Consider the following 24,684-nt stretch of genomic DNA (forward strand, 5'->3'; position numbering starts at 1 on the left):
AACTGATTCAACCACGTAAGTTTACTTATGATTAATTCAGGGAATTGAGTTATTCCATGCTTACAATTATGGAATTGTTTGTAGGACTAGGAACCAAGCTAAATGAAAATACATGTAATGGTTCATTACAGAAAAATCACTCTGAATATTGAATTACAACTCTAATTGTCATCAAAGCAACAGTCTCTCCCCTGTTTCGCTCTTTATTTTCCTTTATTTTCTTAAGATTGATTTTAGCTAGTAAATGTAAAAAAGGGGTGTTCAGATGTTTATTGTTCAACTGTTTATCAGTTTTTTGCTTTGCGTGTTTTTTTTTCTTCATTAAGGACAGATGTGACTTGTAAGTTGCATCTTAGTAGTTTTTAAAAGTTGTACATTGCTGTTGGTGGAATTGAAATCTATGAATACAATGCATATACCATCCCTGTTACTCTATTCAGGTAGGATTTTCAGTAAAATGTGTCATCTATGAAAAGTGATTTCTTCAGAATACATAGGAACCTCTCAAAAGTTTAATGTTGATTTAGAAAAAGAAAAACAATCCGCTCAGTTGGACATTCAGGATAATTTGTTACAAGGAGAAAAGATTTCATAACCGCAGACTATGTATAAAGCATACTCAAGGCAGCATCTAACATGGCATGTCAGGCTTCAGCACTCTGAACAAAAGAGCAGGTAAATCCTGTTACATTTTATGAGAGGAAAAAACAAAGAAAAAACATTATTGGCTCAGAAAATATAGACAACCTCTGAGGAAAACAACTGGAAGGACAGCATTATTTGACTTTTGCCGTCTCACTGCAAATACACCACCACGACATGGTTTTCTTTGAAGTCTAAGAATTAACATGATATCTCAAACATGTTCAGCTCTGCGTGAAAGCTAGTTCATTATCTCTGGCTGTATAAACTCAAGCAGTGGCGACTGTTTACTGAAACTACCTGTAAATGTGTTAGCCTGTGTTTGTAGAGGATAAGGACTGTGCCATCCCAGGCCCACTTCAGACCCTAAACGTGGTTCTTTTCTCACTCTTATCTGAATCATCCTTGAACAGGCTGCCTCTGAGCAGAGTTTACACTCCTCTTCTTTGATCTACTTTATAAAAACATCAGAATTGTTTACTTTGAAATGCACACATTTCTTTCTTGGGGTGTGGGGAAACGAGAAGATGTTTTATGACAAGAACAGATCTATTTCAAGCCAACTGGTCATTTTCTCAGTGTTTCTCATCCTGTCCAACATCCTGAATGAAGCAATGAAGCATAACTTCGTTGCTCAGTCCTAAATGAACTAATAAGAATTGACTCGTACTACTGCCTATTAGGTAATTCCGAACTTCCTACCCTGCTTTCTAACAAATGACCTAACAAATTGCCGTGCTAATGCCCTTGTAATCTAGTTTCCAACCCTCTCTCCACGGAAAGTTCTTTAAGAAGTCAATACTACATCAAGGGATATCACCAGTAGTTGTACCACACACTTCAGAGGCAGAAGAATGTCCTAATCGCAGCACTCAGCCTCACGGACAGTAGTGAAATACTCTTAGTTCAAACAACATCTATGCACCATGTCCTCACAAAGGACAGTATGGTGTTTATAGGAAGGTATTGGTACCGGTGGTTGTCCGTAATTTTCACTTATTTCTAAGCTCGAGGAATACTTATTCCTTCCTCAAGTCACTTTCCTTTGCTGGTAGAAAGGCAATTGGATTCTTTCAGATCTTGGACCAAGCACTCCAGAACTCCAAACCTGGGTTTTGCTCTCCCAAAAGAGGCCTCTCTATGTCCTCTTTTGTTACCAGCCCCTTCTGCATCCTTGTCCTTCATACCCGGGAGATAAAGATAGAAAATCACGGCTGGCCGAGAGAGGAGAGGCCGGCCGGGGCAGAATAAAGAGCGCAGGCCGTGATGCGATTACCCGCGGCTACGTGGCCGGCGGGTGACTCAGCGCTGAACTTGGCGCCAGGTCAGGCAGCCTTGAGCTCCGCTAACCGCCGCGCTCCGAGATTAGGCGGATGTAACAATCACCTGAAAGGGCAGATTAAAGCGCCTCTCCGGGGGTTCCTTTGTTCTCGGCCTCATTTGATGCTTCGCGGCCTTTTCAAACCGCGCCGCGGAAGGTGCTTTAAATATTTGCCCCCAGAGTCGAACCCCCCCCCCCCAACACGGGCTGCGAGCGGGCGGTGGCAGAGGCGCCCATGGACAAGGGCCGCTTCTCGGTGGAGTGGCTGGCACAGAGCAGCTGCGGCGGGGCCCGGACCGTTCACCGCCACCTCCGCGACGCCCAGGACAGCCGCTCAAGGGACCTCGGTGAGTGCCGGCCGCCCCGACGGGCTGGGACTGCCGGGGTAGCGGCCGCTGAGGTAACGACCGTTGGGGCTAACGGCCGCTGGGGTAACGGCCGCCGCGCGCGAGGCCGTCGGGGAAGCGCAGCTGCACGTGCGGCCGCTGCCTGCGTGCCCGCCCCCCTGACGGGCCGCTCCCGCTCCCGTCCCGCAGGCCCCGGAGGCTCGGAGCGGAGCAGCCTCGAAGCGGAGGAGGGAGGAGGCGGTGCTGCCGTGCCTGGGAGGCCCCGCACTAAGTTCTCGGCGGCGCAGCTGCAGGAGCTGGAGCGGAGTTTCCGCGAGCAGCGCTACATCGGCGCCAGCGAGAAGCGGCGCCTGGCCGCCCTGCTCAACCTCTCCCAGAGCCAGGTGAGCGCCGCACCGCGGGGACCGGGACCGGGCGTCCCGTTAAGCGGCCGCTGGGGACGGCCTCGGAGCGCATCACCCAACGGAAAACGAGACGACCGAATTTGTTCTTGACTCTTTCTTTCTTATCCCTAGATAAAAACCTGGTTTCAGAATCGCCGGATGAAGTTTAAACGCGAGACGCAAGATGCCAGGGTGGAAGCTCTGGTCTCGGGTTTGTTTCTGCCCTGTTACTGTTACCCAGATGTCACACCCAGCCCTTCTCATGGGATGGACGCCAGTGTCTCTGCTGCCCGTGGTGTCTCCCTTCACCCGGCGGTGCCGAGCCCTGCCTTGCTGGTACCCACGGTTTCGGCTCAGTCTGCTCAACCAGTTCGGCCAAGCCCAGCCTTACTGTTGCCTCCCAGCCCAGGACTCTCTTCTTATTCTACCACAGTGCCAGCAATGACTTTAACCAACGACCATAAAAGACCGAGGTTCCAGCCATATCTTCCTTCCTTTTAAAAAATATCAAAGACTATCTGCATTAACAACTGCCAAATATCTAAAGAATACTTATTTAGTTAGTTATACTAAATATATGGATGACAGATTTTTTTTTTTCTAATGTTGCAAGGAGAAAACAATCTATGTTAGAGGAGTAATACTGAGAGTGGAAGTGAAGGAATTGGAACTTTCCTTATTCCTACAGTCTTTGCTCTACTGTATTGAAACTTTTCCTATCCAAAAGTTTGTTTCAGAAAACAACCTGTAATCAGCTGGGGCTCTCCAAGGAAAAATTGGAAGCATTGATTACACTGAAGTTTACACAGTAATTAAATAATGTAATAATAATTTGAGAAAGTGACTGTTCTAATGAACTGTGAGTTTTTTAAGGAAAGACTTGTAAACTGCAGCAAATGCATTAAAATGAAAATGATACAAAAAGTGTTGGCCCTATAAACAAAGCTGAACAAGTTGTCCAATACTGTCTTTTATGTGTATATTTTGCACCTTCCTTAAAATGGTCTACCCTTTATGTGGCTGTGAATATTCCATTTATGCATTTAAAGGATATGTAAAGGTAATAATTGGCAATTTATTTTTTTTTCATATCAGTGCCAAACAACTTAACTTCAGTCTGACAAAAACGCTTGTACACAAATTCAGGTCTCTGAGAATGCTCAAAGAAAACCGTTTCAGTTGTTGCTTCTACAGCTTCAGCTGTAATGTGGCAGCCTCACTAAGTTTAAGCTGCAGGTTTCTGTTAGGCTTGCTGTCAGGACTGTTCCTAAAAATCCTATGGCAAGCTTTATAGAGAGTGAAAAACATGCAAAACATGCATATAGAGAATAATGAGAATCAGACCTTGCATCAACCTAAAGCTAGAGTGTAGCAGGTGTGATTACATCTCCTTCCTTGCCCTGACCATCCTTAGCTGCTTGTCAGGAGAAAAATAAATTACTTTGCACTTATTAAAAACAAACAAACAAACAAACAAACAAAAAACTTCAGGTAGAGATTGTGCAAAGTTGACAAACATGGCCTACAAACACCTTGTGCAATATCTTGATAATCCTCCCCCTCCCCCCCTTTTCAGTTTTGGGAGTGAGGGAAGTGAAGTTGAATTCCAAATTTTTGGTAGCAACAAGGTTTAGTGTGGTATAAGAGACCACAAGGAATTACATCTATATTCCTACCTTTTGTTTTACAGCTCCTGTTCTGCTTATAACCTCTGATGTAAAAACTAATCTCCAAGCATTCCATAGCTGGGTTATCTCTCTACCTGCTGTCAAGAAACCACACCTTAACCATGAGGCAAGGGGGTGGCAGAGGACACTCAAAGGAATTCCCCCTCCCAACACACCCACACTTCTCCCTGCCACACCAAAACTCTGCTCTGAGATACAGGTTGCTGAAGGGACAAAGTGTTAACTTCTCAGTCTCTTTGCATGCATACTGTATATACCAGAGAAAATAGCCTGACAATTCCTGCACTGTCACCTTGTAATTCCAGACACCACTTCCCCGATGTCCAAGAAGTTTGCCTCCAACCTGGTTCCCGTTGGAGTTAAATTTGCAGGTCTTATACTGGTCTAACCAGTATAAGTTTAGACTTAACTACTCTAAACCAGTATATGGTTTAAAGCAGTTTAATTTGAGAAAACTTTTCTCCTTCTAAATCATCCTTTCACAGGTGAGAAGCCCCTAGGCTATTAAATCGAAACTCTCAAGGCTCACTGGATTAGAAATTGAAAAGGGAAAATTTAGACTACAGTGCAACAATCAACTTAGTTAATGCATTTAAAAGAACGTTTAATGAATTAAAGAAACGTAATTAAAGTCTAAAGATCGAGTGCTAACCCCTTTGGGAAGAGAAGTGAAAACTGCGATCCTGAGAACTACCCTCTTTTTCCTCGTGAGAGGAAAAAAAAGTTTAAGGATTGTTAAGAGTAAAAAACAAAGATGTTTCCTTTAAATGCTGCTTGTCCTAAAAGAATCAATTTACTTTTTGTTGTTGTTGTTGTTGTTAAGTAAAAATTATTATTTTTTTTAAGTTCAATATGCAATTACAATGAACATTTAGTGGTGAATCAAAGGCCAAATTTGCAGATTAAAATCTCATTGAGATAATATGGCTTTTAACAGAGCACTAATTTGCTCTTAAATCTTTTACAAGATACTGGGTTTGGTAATTCTAACACTTTAAAACTCTGGAGTGAAGATTTGAACTATTTAATCACTGTTTAAAGACACATAGGCTTAATTACCATTTGTGATTAACACAATTGAAGTTCTCATGTGGAAATTGGAGTCGAAGTGCAAAGCAATAAATTAATATTCAGAAGAGAAACTCACCTACATCTTCCTCCTGTGGTGTGCTTCAAAGGGTGCACTTAACCAAATGCACAGTACAATACAACTGGCAAGGTCCAAGCTCCCAAATACACAATACTCAGAATATACCTCTCAGCATCAGTGTAGGAAAGTCAGGTGATATACATAAAATATCTGAATTTTTCCCCATTACATGAAAGTGCAGTGTACAAATGCAACCTTTAAACAGTTCGCACATGTAACACTAGGTTTTATATATATGAGAACTGGGGATGTTCAATCATAACCAGTTTCTTAACATTCAATTGCAGACTAAACTTATTAAGTTTATCCTACACTGTGAGAAATTTGACAATTGCGAGGTTTTGAGTTTTTTGCCATGTTTTTTGTTTTTTCTCCCTCCTGTTCCCTTTCAGCAGCTGCAGGAAAAAAAAAAAAAAAAAAAAAGCTGTAGGTACAGGAACTGCAAGTGCATCATGGCTGTAGCATAATTATTCATTTCAACAGTGCTTAACCCTTCAGCACATCTAGAAATAAAAAGATGGTAGACTACCTGCATTTTAAAAATAGGTCTTTTGCAAAGGTGGGATATCCAATCAAAAATGACCGAGTGGGACCAAATCCAATAAATTTTAATACAATTCAGTACAAATATAAAATTATTACTCTTCACATTTAACTTAGAAAATAATAAACATACGATTCCAAGTTAGACAAGAAATTCTGAGCAGAACATAATTACAGCATACATTAATTTTCCCCTTTGCCTGCCCCATTTTGTTCTCACTATAATGCATATACAGGATGGCATTTCTTGTCCATTTTATTCTGAATAACTGGGTGGAAAGAAGGATGAGGAGGAAGCCAGTGCTGATGGTAGTACGGCAGCTCATTTGCTATAAAGCGGTAGGTGCTTTGCAATGCATCGTATCTGGGAAAGGATAAGCTGAACTGCACAGCAGGCACCGGGGTAAGGGGCAGGAGTCTCTGGTGCTGTGAAGCAAAGGGGTAGTGGAAAGACAGTGGAAAGCCCTCATCATGAAGAAGGGCTGGTGGGCTTCCCAGTGGGTAGCTGTAGAGTGGAGCAGGAGACACAAGGCAGTGCTGCTGGTCCTGGATTTGCCTCTTCAGTTTCATCCTCCGGTTCTGAAACCAGGTCTTGATCTAAGTAACATAAGGAAAGAGGCACGGGGTACAAGAGACAGATCAGTAACCTTGCTTAAAAACAAAAAACAAAAAACAAAAAAAAACAAAAAAAAAAAAAAAAGAAAACTACAAACAACTGTAGCTTGTGGGCCTTTGCAATATTTGCTTTGCGTTAATTGATGGGGTTGGACTCATGTCCTTGTTAACTGAGGGCACAGCACTGGATGGGGGCACGACCGTGTCGAGCAGTTTCAGGTGAATCACTTCGGGGCTTTAAGAACGTACATAACACCCCGATGGCTGTGCTCTGAGACCGGGCTGTTTACCTTGCCGAGAAGCCCCACACGGCCACACCCAGCTGAAGATCCCTAGGTGGATCTGCTGCGAGCGCTGCCCGATGGGGCGGGGGAGGACCCGGTACCCACCTGGATCTCTGAGAGCTGCAGGGCAGCCGCCAGCTTTCTCCGCTCCGAGGCCCCCAGGTACTTCTGGCGCTGGAAGGTCTTCTCCAGCCGGCAGACCTGATCCGCGGTGAAGGCCGTCCTCGCCCGCCGCTGCCGTCCGCGGGTCGCGCCCGGTGCCGCTGCCCCGCTGCTGCGCTCCGCACCTGCGCTCTCACTCTCGTAGCCCGAGGACTCGTCGGCGCTCAGCCAGCCGCCGTCGGGGGCTGCCGGGGAGGGAGAAAGAAGGCGGCGGTGAGGCTTCTGTCCCCACACCGCAGTCCCCCGCCTTGCCGAGCCGTGGCAGCGATGGGAGCTGAGGTCCCGTCCCCACAATCCACCCATGCCCCCCCTGCTCCCGGTTTCTGACCTCCCTCACCCACCTGCCTCCGACGGGCAGGGGTCGTTGGGCTCCCGGGGGCTGGCTGCGCCCCGCTCCGCTGCGCAGGGCTCGCTGTCTGCGGCCTGGCTCGGCCGCGGTCCCTCCCGTCGGGGCTCGGCTCGGGCCAGGAGGGGGCTGCTGCCCAGAGAGGTCGGGGCGCAGGGAGGGGGCGCGCAGCAAATGTGGGGCCTGACCCCGTGGGGCTTGGTCTCTGCCAAAGGAAGCTCGGTCTGGCTCATGGTGGAGAGGGGCTGGGGGGCCGCCGGGCTCGGCCTGCTCTTATATGGGCGTTCCGGTCCCGGGCGGGCTCGTTTGCAAGTGTGAACCCACATCAAAGTGGGAATCGAGTAGAGATAACAGCTGCCTGCCAGCGAGGAGGAAAGTTCACACGTCTGGCAAATGTCTGCAAACCCCTGGCTCCAGCGTGTCTGGGGGGGCCGGGGAGACCCCCTTGAAGTGCAAACCTGCCCCTCTCCCCCGGAGGGCAGGGCACGGGCAGGCCCAGCCCCGCGAAGGGGCGTTTAAAGATACTGAAGGTGTCGGTAACAGCGAGTTTTAGCCCTTTTCCAGCCGCGGGGTCCTGCATGGCGCGGAGGTACCCGAAGCCAGTCACGAGATAGCCCGGCCCGCACCGTCGGGGCCCGGGGCGAGCCCAGCGCTGGTGAGCCGGGGGCTACCGCAACTCCCCATGGGCCAGCAGCCCCACCGTCAGGAAAGTCACCCTGGGGGAGCCGTGGAGGCCGGGCACCCTGTGAAAAGCTGTGGGGAGCCGCTGACCAGAAGTCCCTATCCCCAGGGCTGAATCCTCACCTGGGCTATAGGATCAGCAGGGCCGCGGGCCTTCTCAGCTTGAACTTGGCGCCACCCGTCTAGCCAGAAAATGTCCCAGATCTCCCATGGGCTTTCTCGATCAAAGCACCCAGTGAACAGTGAAGCTTACACCTCATCAGCCTCGAGCTGTCCCCAATCCACACGTTGCTAGCCAAGGAGGGTAATGCCTTTGTAACACAGGGACACCGCAAAGTCCCCCCATCCCCATCCAAGCTTTCCCCTCGGTGAAATGAAAGGTCCAGCTGGGGAAAGCAGTGTCCCCAGAGCTCAGCCAGTCCTGTCCCATGTCCAGTTTTCACCCATGCTGCTCAAAAAGACCACACTGACCATGACCTGACTGGCAGCAGAGATACTGGGATCAGACCAGGGGAAGTGGTCACCACCTGTGTACCTGGGCAAAAGCACTGGCAGGACCTCAGTTTCCTCTGAGGTCTTTGGAGTTCCCAGTGGGATGCACAGCTGAAAGCAGTGAGCACCAGGGGTAGAATGGAGCAGGATCCTGGGTCTTTCTACAACCAGAGCAACACTCAGCTCCCAGACGTAAGAGCAGATGTCAGTTCTCTATATAAAAATAAGTTCATAAATAAATCACACACCCTAACCAAACCAGCTCCCCCCAGAACTCCCCATTTTACAGTGGAAAGGAGAAAATCATGTTTGTGCTGCCCCTTTTCATCCTTTCAGGCATTCTCGTAACTGGATGGCCATCAGAATGAGCAGCACATTATTGACTCCTCTAGCCCCTGCCACCTCACTTGGCTCTGGCCCCAGGGGAGCGATAAACCCCAGGCACTGGAGCAATTCAGGAACCTTACCAAGCCCACAGGGCCCAGGAGCTGGATTGCCCGTGCTTCCCTTACAACATCAGCCCCTAAGGGCAGGGCTGGGGGAGGCTCTACTTGTTGCAGCACAGCCCTGGCAGCAAGATTGCTTTTTTTTCCTCTGGGGTCAGCCACCCATGAATGTTGAGTTACCTTTGGCACAGAGACACATTTTGACTGACTTGCTTAAGCCAGTGCAAAAGCCCAAGCAGTTGAACACTGAGTCGTAGATCAGGCTCTGTCCCTGGCACAGAAACACATACCTCCAAGTGCCACTGATCCAACATTGCTGTTCTAGGGGGTGTTTAAACCCCACTGCACCTCCTAGACACATCAGTTAGACAGGTGAGTCTCTGCTTCACTGGTCCAAAGCTCCCCAAAAGAGTTCAGCATCTGTACCTTAATTTTAATAATTTCCAGGTTTAGAAACTATTCCTGAACAAGTCCATATGCATGTTTCTTTTACAAACAAATGAAACATTGACCTCATTATCTCAGTCTTTTTTCAGAGCAGCCATTTCTGAATTGGCCTGCACATGGACAAACCACAGCAGAGAAGCTCAGGCTCCACTATATACATATCCACCCACTAAACGTTGTTGCTAGTAACACATCATGTGTAGCTGCAGAGCTTGACTGCCTCATGCAAGCCAAGTCTGGAAGCAGTACCTGGAAGCCATGGGGATGCAGCAGCTCCTGAGCTGAGCACACCCCTGCCCAGCCAGCAGTGTGCTCCCCTCAAGGGGTGCTCCCCACCAGCAGGATGAGGTCTCTGCCAGGCTGGGCAGTCCTGGGACCCCTGTGCCCAACATCACCCCCACTAGGGCACACAGTAATGTCCAAGGACATATTATCTAGGGAGGAACGCTTCATCCCTGATGCCAAAACTAAACCACGAATGAGACAGCTATTCAATGCTATACCCAGAGACCAGTGCTGGCCTTCGCGTTTACACATTATGCATCTTACAGAAACTGTGGCTGCTGCAGTTTCTCTTGTCATTTGACTGTGAATGCAGGGAAGTAGCTGACTTTTTCCACTGTTTGCTGAAAGTCAGTGAGAATTGCAACTTTTGTTTTTAAACTGAATTTCCTATTAAATGAGATGTTTAAATCTCCAGCATCCCCCTTCCTTTCTCCCACAGATACATCTGCGGAGCACAAACCTCTGAACAGATGGGAAAGTGGTGGAGGTGTTGCAGCTCCCATCAGAAGAGGTGGCAACTTGAGAAACTCAAAAACTTTGATGGTCCTAGGAGGGTAGAGCCTCTGCAACCAGTTAACACCACCACCATCCCCTCCCCAAAATATGGTGCTTATAGGCGACATTTTCTTTCACCCAATCCTTTTGTGTCACTTGATATGCTGAAGTTATATCCATGATCAAAAATATATCACTGGCACTTTTCCTGCACCAGTCACTAGAAGCTCACACCTTATTAGAAGCAGAAGTATTTATTTGTATTCTCTAAGAAAGGTGCTGGCATACTAAGTCCATCAACATACTGTCCTACCTGATTTTGTGTAAGAGTATAAGAAAAAAATGGCCAGAAACTGGAAGATATAAAAGCAATCCCTTTCAAACAAGATGTTTTGTAGCATAATCGGTCAAGTTTTCGGCTTCCAAGCTTTCCTTCTACTAGCATTTAGCTGCATAAATAGGCAGCAATTTTCTAGGAGAGTCAGGGGCAGCGTGTTCGCTCTTTAGAGGCAAGTAAGGCCGTTTACTGAAAGGAAGGAGGGTGATACGGCTGGAAACACGGGAAGACCAGATACTGTGCTTCAGCTGGGGCCACAGGACAACCCTGGCGGTGCGGGGGGTTCTGCCCTGCCCGGTGAGACAATTGATCGGTGTTTGTAGCCTTCACTGCTCCCCTTTGGAAATGCTAACTAGGTTATTCAGCGCGTCTTTTGATGTTCTGATAGGTGCTATTAGATAGTCAATTAGGCCTCAGCGAGATCGATTGTTTCGGAATGGATGCGTTCTGTTTGAAGTACCCGTGAACACTAACAGGGCCATCACCCAGTCGCTCCTTTGCCCACGGGAACAATGCGGGCTGACACCCAATAAATAGCAAAATGGCAAACGCTACTGACTCACCCGGCCGTGCTGCGCCTGGCTCACACGCTGCACGCCCAGATATTCTTATTCAGCCACTGGGGGAGCAAACACACGCTTTGCAATAAAAGCGATTTATCAAGGAAATCTCATTCAGTTCTTTGCGCAACTAATGGACAAAGCGCCTAGATAAGGTAAATGCAAGTTAGATGAAACCGGAGTAGTGCTTGAATTCCCATGCACACCATCTTCGCATTGCCTGAGGACTTGTGACACCTCCGCAGTTATTCAGAATTGCCCATGAATAGTAACTAAGAGTTGAAACAAGAATTAAAGCACTTCACCTACCTGAATACCAAAGCGCTACCAGGGTTAGTTCCCAATAAATACCATTACAAGATAACATTAAGTCGAGGTTAGGAATTTAAGGGATACCTATCAAGGAAAAGAAGTGAAGTCTGCACAAGGGATAAACTGGGACCAAAACAATCCTTCTCTTTCTCTCTTCCCCATCCGCTTCAGTGGGATTTATCAAGTTAATTGGCATCTAATTGCGTATCAAAGAAAGAGATAATGGGCCGCAATTAGATGTAATGGCCTGGCAGTGCGAGATCTCTCCCGATTAGCACCCAACGCCGAATAACTTCACCTGGTTTGCAAACAGGTGCCTGGAGTGGCTCCACCGTGTCTGGGAGCTTCAGGCAGAACCCCCCGGCCCTGTTCCCAGTCCCCTGTTGGGTGCTCCCCCCAAAGCGGGGCAGGCGTTAACGAGCACGGGCTGCAGACGGCTCCCTGACATTACCGCGGTGCTAATTCAATCACGGCTCACCCCCTGTGCGCACACGCTGCAGGGGAGGGCGGCTTTGAAGTCGGTGCTCCGGACGTTTTCCCCTCCCGCCCCCTTTTCCTCCCCAGGGAGCCCAGTTTCCAGGTTTTACAGCCCCTTCCTCGAGAGCCGGTGGCAAGCATTAGGCCGGTGGCAAGCATTAGGCTGCTCCTCCCTAGCTAATCGGCTCGGCTGGTCCGTTTGTCTTGCAGACAGCACTTTGTCCTGCCGGGGAGCATTCCTCCTCTGATGGTGGCTGCGATGCGATTAACGACAAGAATGGGGATGTTAGAAATGATGAAGGAGAAGCCCAGTTTATGTGCGGGACCCGGGAACCGAAGCCAGCCCCGGGGGGCGCAGCCTGTGCGGGGGTCCTGCTCTGGCTCTGGCACACGTCCCTTGCTGCCGGGGGTTTCGCTGCACACAGCGATTGGGAAATTCAGACGTGCCCGAATAAAACCTGAAAGGATACCTTCTTTTCATTTATTTTTTTTTTCTGCCAGATCAAAGGAAAACCTTGAAACCGTGTTTTAGTAGAATTGTGCCGCTTTAGTCAAAATGAAATTATTTCATAACATAGTATTTTAGACCACTGGAATGTAGTTGGTAACTTCTAGAGAAAGCCTATTTTTGCGGATAATAGAGGTATTATCACGGATGAATCTGCTAACTTTAGGGACTCAAATGAGCATCACGTCTCGCGTTTACTCGAGCAGCTGTCGGGGAACGGGGTCAATATTTGTAAGCTGGGGCTGCCAAAATCAGTGGCAAGACATTTCGCGTGCTTGCTAAGTGTACATATGGCGAAGGAGTCATTACGTTAAGTGATCATTAGCACCTTTTCAAACAGAGCCCGGCGTTTCCCTCGCCGGTGGCTGAGCAGCTCATACACCCAAGCCAGCCCCGCTGACCAGTCCGAGCCCCTAGCAAGGAGACAGCCCCTAGCTTTTGCACGGAGGTGAAAGTGACCGCGAGAGCCATTCTCGGCTGCAGGCAGGTGCAGAGCTGGGTCTGTGATCCCATCCCATCTCCCAGCCCGGCCCAGCCGCTCGGCGTTGCTCGCCCCGAGACCTTTCATATCCCGCTCGCTTCCCCAGGCACAGCTGCGGTTGTGTCCCCCCCGTCTCCTCCCCCCATTTCGGTCCGGGGTCCGGCCGGGCTCTCGGCTCGTTGTGCCCCTCCCCCGGTCTGGCCTCGCAGAGCTGTTAAAACTGCTTTGAAAGGGGTGGGCATCTGGAGGAGGGGTGCGGTCCTGCTGTGCTGTACAAAATTAGAGGAGCATCTCTCTTAACCCCTATACCACTGCCCACTTCAAAAGTCTGAGGTATTTTTTTCAAGGTAACTTGTGTATTTATTGTTTTGCTCTCCTTAAAACGTCACCGCTTTAGAGCAGAGAAAATGTTCAACAGTGCACAGCTTTTTGGAGGCATTCCAATTACTTAATGACATGAGAGATAGAAAGAGAATTTCGGATCTTTTTTTTTTTTTTTCTTTCCTTCTTTGAATTAGTATAACTGTTTAGTAATAATTTCCTTAATCCCTAACTCCAATATCTTCCTGAAAAAGAGTCTCAGGAAGATTTATGGCACTTGAAACTTACTAGTTTCTGAAAACTTTTTAGTTTTCTGGAAGTCTTGCATTAAAGCCACATTAATAGTGCAATTGTAAGCAAATAGTAATCTCAAAAGTGTAGACAATTGCAGCATGGATTAAATAATAATTAAGAAGTTTTCCAAATGTGGGAGCTATTCAGAAAAATCAAAGGCAACAGCCTTCAGAGGCACATAATGTTGCTTTTTACCAGGCAAGTGTACTCAAGTGATTGAGTGGCCCCTGTATAAAAAAAAAGAAAACAGGTGTGTTTAAGGATGACTGATAGAACCTTCAGACCATTCATTATACGAGCCCCAATTACAAGTACCCCGGAAATCTTCTAATAACCCCAGAGATCAACTCTAAAGTGATGGAAATTTTTATTGCTCTTTTCATGTTAGTTCACAATTGACTTTGAAAGATTTATGACAACTTACATCAGCCAAAGATCATTCAACAGAGCCCTTTCTCCAGCCTGAAATCCAGCCATTTTGATCATGTTTTCTAGAGCATTACTCAAATAAAAAGTGCATAGCACTAGAGTAACAAACTTCACTGCCACTTAGGGAAAAATAGCTTTGGAATATTGCATTTCTTTTGATAACCATCCTCAAACCCCATTAGGAGCACAAGAGATGCTGAAATTACTCTTTTGCTAGGACCCTACAACAGATAAGAAGTTGCAAGTCCGGATCCTTTCCAAGATCTATTTAGGCAAGAGGCTCTCAATCTACTTAATCTACTGAGGCCATCCATGTAAGAGTGATAAAATATTTTCACATTTACTTAAAAGTAACTTTTTACATCTTAATAATCATATTTTTTGTTATTTAAAGAACTCCAACACAATTTCATAAAAGGCCCAGTATTAACTACTAGTAGCTAGTTCCAGATGCATCCACATATCTGGTTAAAATCACAGCCCCATCACAGAAAGTGCCACATGGGAAGCAGCAGAGAGACTGGATACCTGCTTTAGGGGACAGAGGGAAATTTGCACTTTTTGCATTTACCCTCAGTTAATTGTAAGCTTGAGCCCATGCAAGATAATTCTGATTCCCTACCAGGGCTGAAACAGATCTAGAGAATAAGGAGTCTGTACTTCCTTAATGGGGAGGAGCTCTCTTTTAGGGCAGGATAAAAGAGTTCTGCAATCCATGTGATGGATTCAGAAGAAAGCTGCAAAGTGTTTATGTTTGTGAAGAGATTACATTTATACTAGTATTTGCCCACTATGTTTGTATTCGGTGGGTCTGAAGTCGATGATCCAGATTGTCCAGCATGTCTCTATACCTGGCTCAGAGCTGCATCGTAAGTCCAGCAGGCAGTTACAGGCAGCGGCAGCCCAGAGAGCTATCGTTAGTGCAAATCCTCCTTAGTCACAGTCCGTACCGGCGGGTCAGACACCCAGCAAGAAAGCTCTGGGATCCCTATAATCTACAAAGCAGGGCGCTGCCCAGAAGCAGACGGGCTGTGCTCTGCAGGCGCTGCTGAGGTCCAGGGTGGGTGCCGGCAGCGCTGCTAAAGCGAAGCCCCCTGAGGCAGCCTCTTGCCGGGGCAGAGCTGGCGGCGGGGCCGTGCAGGTGAGCGGCAAGGACACCACGCCGCTCTGGGGTCCGTAGGGCAGGGGGGCGCCGCAGAAAGCCTCCGGCCTCAGCTCCTGCAGCTGCCTCTTGAGCTTCATCCGGCGGTTCTGAAACCAGGTCTTGATCTGAGGGCAAGGGGAAAGGGTGAAGTAGAGAGGTGAGGTCTCGGCGGCACCCACCCACCCCGAGAGCCGCTGCCCTCAGCCCGCGGCATCGCCCCTGCCGTGCTTACCTGCACCTCGGAGAGCCGCATCCTGCCTGCCAGCTTGCGGCGCTCGGCGGCGCCCAGGTAGCGGTGCCGCTGGAAGGAGCTCTCCAGGGTGCCGATCTGCTCGGCGCTGAACGCCGTCCGCAGCCGCCGGCCCCCCCTGCCCGCCGCCCCTTCGGGACTCTCGGGGCCCCCCTCCAGCTGGGGCCGCCCCTCTGTCCGCGGCCGCTCGCCTGCTCCTGGAGACGGGGGAGAGGGAGAAAGGGGTCAGCCAGGCCCCGGACCCGAGGGGGGGGCCGTTCCTCCCCACCCAGAAGCCCCGACGGCAGCGGTTACCTGCAGCCGGGGGTGCTGCCAAGCGCTCCCTGCTCCTGCCGCCTTTCCCGGAGCTTTTCTCCTTGCTCCCCTCGCTCAGGCCGGGGCTGGAGCCCGAGGAGGACTGGCGGCCCGCGGCCAAGGAGGGTGCTCGCCGTGGGGTGCCCTGTGTGGGGCTCTTGGGGGCCTGGCTGCTCTGGGACAGCCACTCCACGGAGAACGGGGCCTTGGTCATCCTGCCTTGTTTCGGGGCTGCCGGGAAGGAGGCTGCCGGAGAGCACGACTGCTTTATACCGCAAGCCCCCCAGGAAAACGTTGTTTGTGTAAATACACATCAAAGAGCCAGATAAGTATCATCTAATTGCCATCGGTCCTGCCCCCCGACAGAAGATACCGTTCACACGTTGCCACGGCTCGAGGAGGCTCGGCTCCGCTGTGTCTGCCCCCGGAGGAGCTCCCTCCGCCGTCAGTGATTTACAGCTCTTGTTACATCCTATCCCGATGCAAATGGCATTTATGGCGCTGAGCGGCCTTAAACGGCGCTGGGGAATGCACCCCCGGGGGAGCGCGCAGGGACCGGCCCCCCCGGCCGCTGAGGGCAGAGGGGAGTGCTGCTTCTCCCGACCCCCTTCCTCGAGAGCTGACTCTTTTAATTCCTTTTCAAGCAGCATCCACGGGCTAAAGTGAGCCTGCTCCTCTCTGGACTGAGCCCTGCACTCCCGGGACAGCCTGAGGCAGGCGCTGCATTCTCCTGGGAATTCTCTCTTATAAGCACCAGGCACAGGGAGAGACAGGGGGCAGGAGGAGAAAGTAGTGAACCAGAAAAAAAAAAAAAAAAGTAAACGTCAAGGCCGTTGGGTTGTACCAAAAGTGTGTTTGCTGGACTAAAGAGTCAGGAAAAGACAATTACTATATTAGAATTAACTTTCTGCTGAGGTTACAGAATTCACATCAATATCTTCCTTCCCAGATCTTTGCAGCTGTACAGGCCACACAGGTTTCTCTGCTATCTTATTCTCCATGTCTTTCCTCTTATCACCTTATGTACGCCTCTCAAAAGTGTTCCCATCTATCTTTGGATTTATATCGGGAATACTTGGCTGCTGCAGGAGTGCTTCTGTGGTATACTGACAAAAGGGTTGTGGTGCTTTACTGACAGCAAATTGCCTTCCCTTTCCATCCTCCCCTCCTGGGCAAGTACCGAGTGCATGCACAACTTAAGTCAGCACAACTGCACCATTGATAACTTCTATTGCACCCTTGCCTGACATCATTCCACCTCCAGAAGTCATGACTGTATGTCTGATCTTTGTATCAATACAATACAAATTTTACGTAAACCCCCTCCATCTGAAAATGGATGTAGGTTTTGTTTCCTAAAACCTACATTTCAACCTCCTGTTCACTCAAAATATAGTTGGTATAATCAAGCATCAGAAAATCCTACCATTTTCTGCTTACTAGCAAATTGCTTTCTTGAACAATTTTCAAGTCTGACCTGTGAGCCTTTTCTAAGCTCTCTCTCTCCTCTTGCTTGTTCGTTCTCATGGAATATTCTGAGTCCTCCTCTAGTCCACCAGTGATGCCACTGTTCAAGAATTTAACTCTCTCTCTGACCAACAAAAATGCTAATAGTCATTTTTATTTAAAAGTGGCTAATAACCAATCTAGAACTTGTGGGTGCTACCACAACCAGACATATCACAGTCCCTGTGGAGCCCCTGTGTCTGGCCTATGTAGATAGGGCTCTATGTAGATAGGAACATTACAGCTTACACTGCAGTGTTAGTCTGAGCCCACTGAACAAGCTTCCTGGAGGAAACTAAGGGAACTGGTGTTAGAATGTCTAACAAAAGTTCAAGCATTAACACCTCCTGTACATCTGTTACATACCTAAAAAAAAAAACAAAACAAAACACACACACACACAAAAGTCTCTAGCATGGACAAGGCCCTGCAGAAGTGTTTTTTTTTTTTCTTTTTCTTTTTTCCCCAATTGCATGAAAGACTTTGATAGATATCTGACTAGAAAACTCATCCAATGATGCTTCCCAAGTATTTTCCCATTAACACTGGAAAAATTAGAAATTTACTTGACCAAACTGTACAAGATTGATTATAACTTTCCACTATTTTATACAACCTCCTCTCCCTCTCTCCAATATTCTAAGTAGAGGTTCTTAACTATCCTTTGTAGTAGATAAACATGAAGACTATCCCCCACCATAAACTTGAGGAAATATTTTAAAATCAAAATGGCTGGGATTTTTCTTATTGTCCAATTGTGATGCCAACATATTTCATAGATCTGACCAGGCAGGAAGGAGATAGATGGAGAGGAATCATACAGGAATCTGCTCCGTTAATCAAGTGACAAGTCCCTTGAGTTAGCCGCATTTAACATGTAACCTGGAAGCAGCCTCTCCAGTCACATCTGGCAATAATAGTGCCATTGCCTGCCCAAAGAAACCTGCCAAGCCTCCCTTGCAACCAAAGGTAAAATGCCTTTCTTCAGGATGTTAGAAAAAGAAAGTGCTATTTTTCTACAAGCTTTCTTATTTTAACTCTGACTACTTTAACAGCTTTCTGTGTCACAGATGGGATGAAATCCCATCCCAAGGAGATAAATATATCCCTTGTGCCCAGGATATTTCCATCCCTAGTCCCTACATAATATTATATATACATAAGTATAAATATAAGCATCATACTTATATACTTTATATATATAGTACAAACATATTTATGTTTATATACAAGTATAAAAATATATAAGTATAAAATAGTCTACCTGTATGGCTTTATTTTTACCAGCTTTGTATTCTATCAATGAATGAATGCACCAGCAAGCTGTTAGATGGGAAAAAAGAATACACGACATATGACAGTGTTCTAGAAAATAGATCTCAGGTTTTAGCATCCACTGATACATCTGTTACACAGTTTCGTTACAGATTTTAAGACATTTTCACCATCTGAGCTACAAATTACATCTTTACACACTGCTGGTTCATTAATTGCATTTTATTGAGGCAAATGTCACAGCCAAAAGATGGTGTCAAATGCTGAGCTTGCTGAGACACAAACTCATCATGTTATGGCAAGGTTAAATCAAATGTCATTTCCATTACAGATAGAATATATAAGTATCCTGGATAGATGGCAGATGACTTCTGGATGTAATGACTGCTGCAATATTTATCAGCTACTAGCTTAATTTTATCTACATTTCTTAAGATGCCTCTTTCTATTTCTATGTATTATTCATTTGGTGGTTGTTTGAAAAACCACCTGCTAAACTTTGATACAGAAATACCATCTTTAAAATAAAGTGACGTTGCCAATGGGACAAAAACCTGCTCATACTAAAGTCCCTGGGCTTTTGCAGGGAGTGAAGCAGGAAGGGATAGGACCTTCCTATTCTGCTCTGCTGCTACAAGAAGTTAGAGACAAAGAGTTCAGACACACCAACATGGCTCCCACTAGCAGAACTCTTAAGATCCTTTTGCCAAAAACAATAAGTTATACAGATGTTTGTACACTACACAGTTGCTCTCTTTGGGGAGTCAGCACCTTCACCATGAAAATAAGGACCAGCAGCCTCCTCAAGGCAATAAAAAGTCTAAGGATAATCTGTAACCTGATGATGTAGAAGGGAGCATTTTAGCATTCAGGGGAATTAAAAGGAGTAGAAATTTGTCACTTGACACAAGTCCCTATACTTGTGAGTAGAAGCTGCAGTAAAAGAACCCAAAAGTGACTTTATAGTTTTTTGGCTGGGATCAAGATAACAGTATTTATGAAAGCCAGCTCTGCAGAACTGTGTTCGCACAACATTGGTCACAGGCTGAGGAGGTTCTGCAGGTTCTGCTAGTCCTGCCTGGATGCCTACTAGGGAGTTGATAACAGATATTTTGGGACAGCAGCCCAGCCTTCAAGAACTAATTACTGCTCCATATCTTCCAGTCCAAAGGCCAACCCTGCCCTAGAGTGAGCCAGCTCAGAAACCTGCAGGATTGTGCTCTGAGACATCCGTTTCCATTGGAGCTCTGAAGGAACTGAAGAGAAAATAACTGAGGGCTTCCAAGTTCCTTTGGTTCGTCACAGGTAAAGGGAAAACTGCCAGTAGTTTGCCTTGCTGCAGGGAAGGTACAGAAGACCAAAGGGACAGTTTCGTAACAGCAGGTGACCCTTTCTTGTAACAAAGCAGAGTCCGGTGGCACTTAAGTAGAGTGAGCCCTTGGGAGTAGCTGGGTGGTGATGCAATTAACTTTTTTTTTTTTTTTTTTTTTTTAAAGGCAGCTAAGGACATGTGAGATTCAGCTGTGTGTTTGTCTGTGGACAAGCAGAATTCCTACAAAGAGATGCCCAATGAAGCAAGGGCTGCTGGCATCTGCTGTACCATTTATGCGGTCTTTGTCCTGGCATGGTTATCCAACCATTGCAATTTCTGAGAAATCAGTCTTTAGGACTTAAAAGCATTACAAATGGTGTCTAACCAACCTCTTTATCATTGATTATTATAAACTTTTCTCCCTGACAGAATAAGAGCTATTTTTCCATGATGAAGGAAAAGACCATATGTGCAGAAAAACCAGGAGGGCCTGGAATAAACAGAGTGACAATGCTAGATGAAAATCAAATGACTGATCATGCTTGAAACTGATCTAAATCAACACAGCACTCAGAATGCCAGGAGCTCCCAAGGACCCTTACATAAGGCTCTTACCAGCAGCTAAGAGTCAGTGAAATGTTTCAACACACATATATTCTGCAGAAAGAACACGCTTATACGGGTTATTCTTAACAATTTCTTACCCCAAATTAACCATATTAAAAAAAAGAATTCAAAGTAGATATGAATTGGGACTATATTTAAAACTCATACTCCTGTTGTTAGAGATGGCAGGGTTACAAGCAGCAGATTGTATTTTATTTTTTAATTCTTATTATACGAACTATTACAGTGGAAAAACAGTCAAGTTGCAGGCATGCAAATCCGTCTTCAGTAGTCACTGCTGTCATACCGTAATTGAGAGACATCTTTATGGGCACTTGTCAAATAAAATTACTCCTAAGTATGGAGTTGGTTTAATTCTGTCTAGACTAGCAATTAGAATTTTTAAACTATTATTTTAAAGGAAACAGCATGAAAAAGGGCCTTAGAAATTTGTTTCCCAGAGTAGACAGGAATTAACTGTAGCAGCAGAACAATTGACCCCATCCATCTGCCTTCACTGCACCCCAAAACAGATGAGCACAGACATGTCCTGACCTTCTCTCTCAATTTATTAATCAGATAAGCTAGGATATGCTGAGTGATAGCAGGAATGTAGTTAGAAAGGATGCTCAGCACTACACCTGTAATATGTGATTCAGTGTCTGTGTTTCCTCCAAGCAAAGCAGTGTACTTTCTTTGATAGGTTTCACACAAATGAGTGCATTGGAAATCAAAGGAATGTAACTTTTAAGATTTAAAATTATGAAATTGGGTGTGTATGTATTTTTCTATAAGATTAAAGGGAACAGCTGAAATATATTGCACATATATATTGCACATATGCACTTCTACTGTTTCATATTTGCATGTTTCTAATGGGCAGTTTTTACACAGACATCTGGAAGGCCAATCATTTTTCACAGTACCCTTGCTCATAGTGCAGCACATACACACACACACAAAAAAAAAAAAAAAGAAAAGAAAAGAAAAAAAAAAAAAAGAGGTTGCAAGGGTCTCTTGTGCCATCTCCTGGTTTTACTAAGTCTTCACATCCAGGAGTCTGCTACACAAAGGGAAAAAGTTGCAGAAGTTGAGCAGTGATTTTCCTGGCAGTGGAAGATGACTGGCAAAACTTGCTTTCCACCTTCCCCCCACTAGAAGATGTGCATTGGGTTTTTACCTCTCTTCTGCTTTTAGAATTAAGTCACTTTCCCACTGCATGAGCATATGCATATAACAGAAATCTGATATTACCCTATAACATCTACATAAATTCAAGTAATGTACATCTTGGCCACACCTATTCTATTAGTATGTATCAGTGGAAAAGCATAAATAAAACCTTGAAAATTACTGACATATGATTAATAAATGAATGAATAGCATTTTCATATTGCAAATAAGTATTTGAATTTGGGTCCAATCCACTTTATAAAGAACACAGAAGGGACTCAATATCACTGCTGAATCCCCCTGCCTTCTCAGGGACAGAAGCCTAGAGTATCCGGGCTCTTATGACAATTTGATCTCATCCGTTCTCACAAATCTATGGAGAAGGTGATCCTACAGGTCTGTTATGGGTGAATAACCTATTCCAGTGCTCTACAAGAATCTCTGCAATGCAAAACCAGAAACAGAATCACTATTGCTTCAAAATGAATACCTCTTGCCATAACCTCCACAGAACATGGAGAAAACTAATTGTTTGTAGCTGCAAAAACTTTTTACAGCAGCATTTCACACACACAATCCTCAATGGCTCAAGCCATTTTTTTTGGTCTCTCTGATTATATTTTCTAAATGTATTTTTAGTACTGTCTTCTAGACTCTTTCATTTTGCCTGTATGTCTTAAGTACAGTGTCTAAATGGTAAACTATTCCTGATGATGATCTAGTGCCAAATAGAGCAAAATAATTACCTTCTGTCATATACGGCTCTCTTACAGTACATCTCAGGTCTCCCCCCCCCCCCCCCCATTTCTCCCCCCTTTTTCTTTTCTTCCTTTTTTTGAAAGCTGTACACATGGATTCATAATCAGTTAATGATCCATTGTGTTCCCCAGAGTTTTTTTTTTTCTTAAATTCTGCAATTGTTCTTCATTTTGTATTTTTCCTTCAGAAATACAGGACTTAAAAGCTTAATTTTAAACTATTATCATGATTATTCTGAGTTCTAATATTGTGTAAGCATGCTTCCTGTTCCATCCTCATATCATTAGTAAAAACCTTGGATACAACTGGATCCACACTGTGCACTATTATGGGTAGTCCTACCACTACTACATCCCACTCTGCACAATTTATCACAGTAGTAATTACTCTTTGATGATTAAGCAGCTGTGCACCCAAATAATAGCACAATCATCTGGATCTTAACAACCTGATATATAATCAGGTCGTATAGATCTGTTGTCAGGAGGTTTATTGAATTAAAAACTAAACAGTATGCTGTATGTCAATCAATTGGGACAGTTATCCTGACAAATGAGACCATTAGGTTACTTAAAATTACATTACAGACAAACACGTTAGCCTTTTAAATTGCTCTTTATGTTTGCAGGTTTTTTAGATAGCTTTTTCAGTATCTCTTCTGGTACCTGAGTTCATCTGGCTGATGTTGCAATTCCGCAAGTCGTTCTCTTTAAATTGCTTCTCCACTTATTCTTGCCCCTTTTCCCACTTTTGATAAATAGTCTTTCCTTTCCTTTCCTCTCCTTTCCTTTCCTCTCCTTTCCTTTCCTCTCCTTTCCTTTCCTCTCCTTTCCTTTCCTTTCCCTTCCTTTCCTTTCCTTTCCTTTCCCTTCCCTTCCCTTCCCTTCCCGGCTCTCCAGGAGCCCCCTCATTCTTCCTAAATCAAAACTATAATAATTCCAAGATTTCATTTTTTTTCCTTGTTTGCTGTAGACTAGATTTACCCAGGTTACAACTAATACATCTAGTCAGCGTGATAATATTACATTCTGATCTGCAGCTTCTGATTAACTTTGATCATGGTATGTATTGTTTAGAGGTTAAGGAGTGAAACAGCAAACACTTCAGGCTTTTGCACCATCTTGATTGCTATTCACATCCTCTGGTAAGCAAAGAACTGTGTGTAATAGAAAATTATTTAAGAACTCAATTTTACTGCTTTGTTTTTCTATTGCTGGCAATAGCATATTGTCTGTCAGGTTTTATTCTCTACCTGCTGTGCTATCCCTTTGTATTTGTTCTTGCTAATGCACCCTTCTTGTTCCTACACATTTTTTTTTTTTTTTTTTTCAGTAATCTTTATTGATTTGGGGTGGGGGGTGGGGGTTGGTGTCATTGATGAGTACATGCAGCCACACACTGCTCTCTGAGAATTCTTTTCTTTGCATGAGGATGGACTGTTTTAGAAACTTTTTTATAAACTTCCAACTCACCTGAACTTTTCTTTGCTTTGTTTTGAGAAAGAATATTAAAAAAAAAAAAAAAGAAAAACTCTAAACAGGATGCAACATGTGTATGTGTCGGATTGCATTTAAGCAAGTATGAGAGACAAAAATAATTTATCTACACATTTTCTCTCACTGTAATATCAAGGATTGAAACAACCATATATTTTTCACTGAAAAATTGTTAAGTTACCTCCTTTTGAACTGTCGTTTACATTTGTTGTTTAGAAACAGATTTCCTAAAATTTGAATCCTTTGCAAATCATATACAGTATTCACAAAGATATGAGTCTCAAAAATGCTTGTGAAAGCAATCTGATATATAAAAGAAATAATGCAGAAAACCTTAAAAGCAAAATTTAGAACTGGTTGAAAAGTTCACAAGGAGATAAATTTGTCAGAATCATGAGCCAATGTTGATTCATGAAATATTTTCTAGTTTCTTGGTCTGGGCTTCTATGCAATTATTCATAGGAATCATCAGAATTCATCCACATTTCCTGGCAAACTTCTGGGGGTGTTGAAGTTGTGATCCTTAAAACATGCTTTCCAATGCAGCAAGTAACTAGGACACAGTTCCCAATACTCTCACAGGAGTACTGAAAACCCCAGAGATTCTGGGGACAGACACCTGCAAAGGGACACAAAAAGAACACTACGCACAGAGGAGTTGGAAAGGCTCCCGAGGAGCATACTTCATTTCAGAAACTCCACAGGTCATTGTCTGAAAAATAAATGACAAAATCAAGACTAGTGAGGGATGTGTAGAAATAAAAAAAAAAAAAAAGAAAGAAAAAAAATAAGAACTAGGACAGCTGGTGGCAATTCTGGCTGA

At 45.3% G+C, this 24,684-nt stretch overlaps 3 protein-coding genes across 3 annotated transcripts; 1 reads left to right on the top strand and 2 right to left on the bottom strand.

The window, feature by feature from the left end:
- Positions 1–2,198: 2,198 nt before the first annotated feature.
- LOC311211466 (homeobox protein vex1-like) lies at positions 2,199–3,194 on the top strand (the record flags this gene model as incomplete). The annotated part of the gene is made up of 2 exons (XM_084290199.1): positions 2,199–2,693; positions 2,826–3,194. 2 exons carry the CDS (start codon positions 2,199–2,201, stop codon positions 3,192–3,194), a joined length of 864 nt encoding a protein of 287 aa, XP_084146325.1.
- Positions 3,195–6,293: 3,099 nt separating this feature from the next.
- LOC311211467 (homeobox protein vent1-like) lies at positions 6,294–7,714 on the bottom strand (the record flags this gene model as incomplete). Its single annotated transcript, XM_084290200.1, has 3 exons — positions 6,294–6,671; positions 7,079–7,320; positions 7,477–7,714. 3 exons carry the CDS (start codon positions 7,712–7,714, stop codon positions 6,294–6,296), a joined length of 858 nt encoding a protein of 285 aa, XP_084146326.1.
- Positions 7,715–15,003: 7,289 nt separating this feature from the next.
- Positions 15,004–15,948, bottom strand: LOC311211468 (uncharacterized protein; the record flags this gene model as incomplete). Its single annotated transcript, XM_084290201.1, has 3 exons — positions 15,004–15,315; positions 15,423–15,637; positions 15,735–15,948. 3 exons carry the CDS (start codon positions 15,946–15,948, stop codon positions 15,004–15,006), a joined length of 741 nt encoding a protein of 246 aa, XP_084146327.1.
- Positions 15,949–24,684: the final 8,736 nt, after the last annotated feature.

The sequence above is a fragment of the Netta rufina genome, assembly GCF_964035555.1.
Source record: "Netta rufina genome assembly, chromosome: 7".
Lineage (NCBI taxonomy): Eukaryota > Metazoa > Chordata > Aves > Anseriformes > Anatidae > Netta > Netta rufina.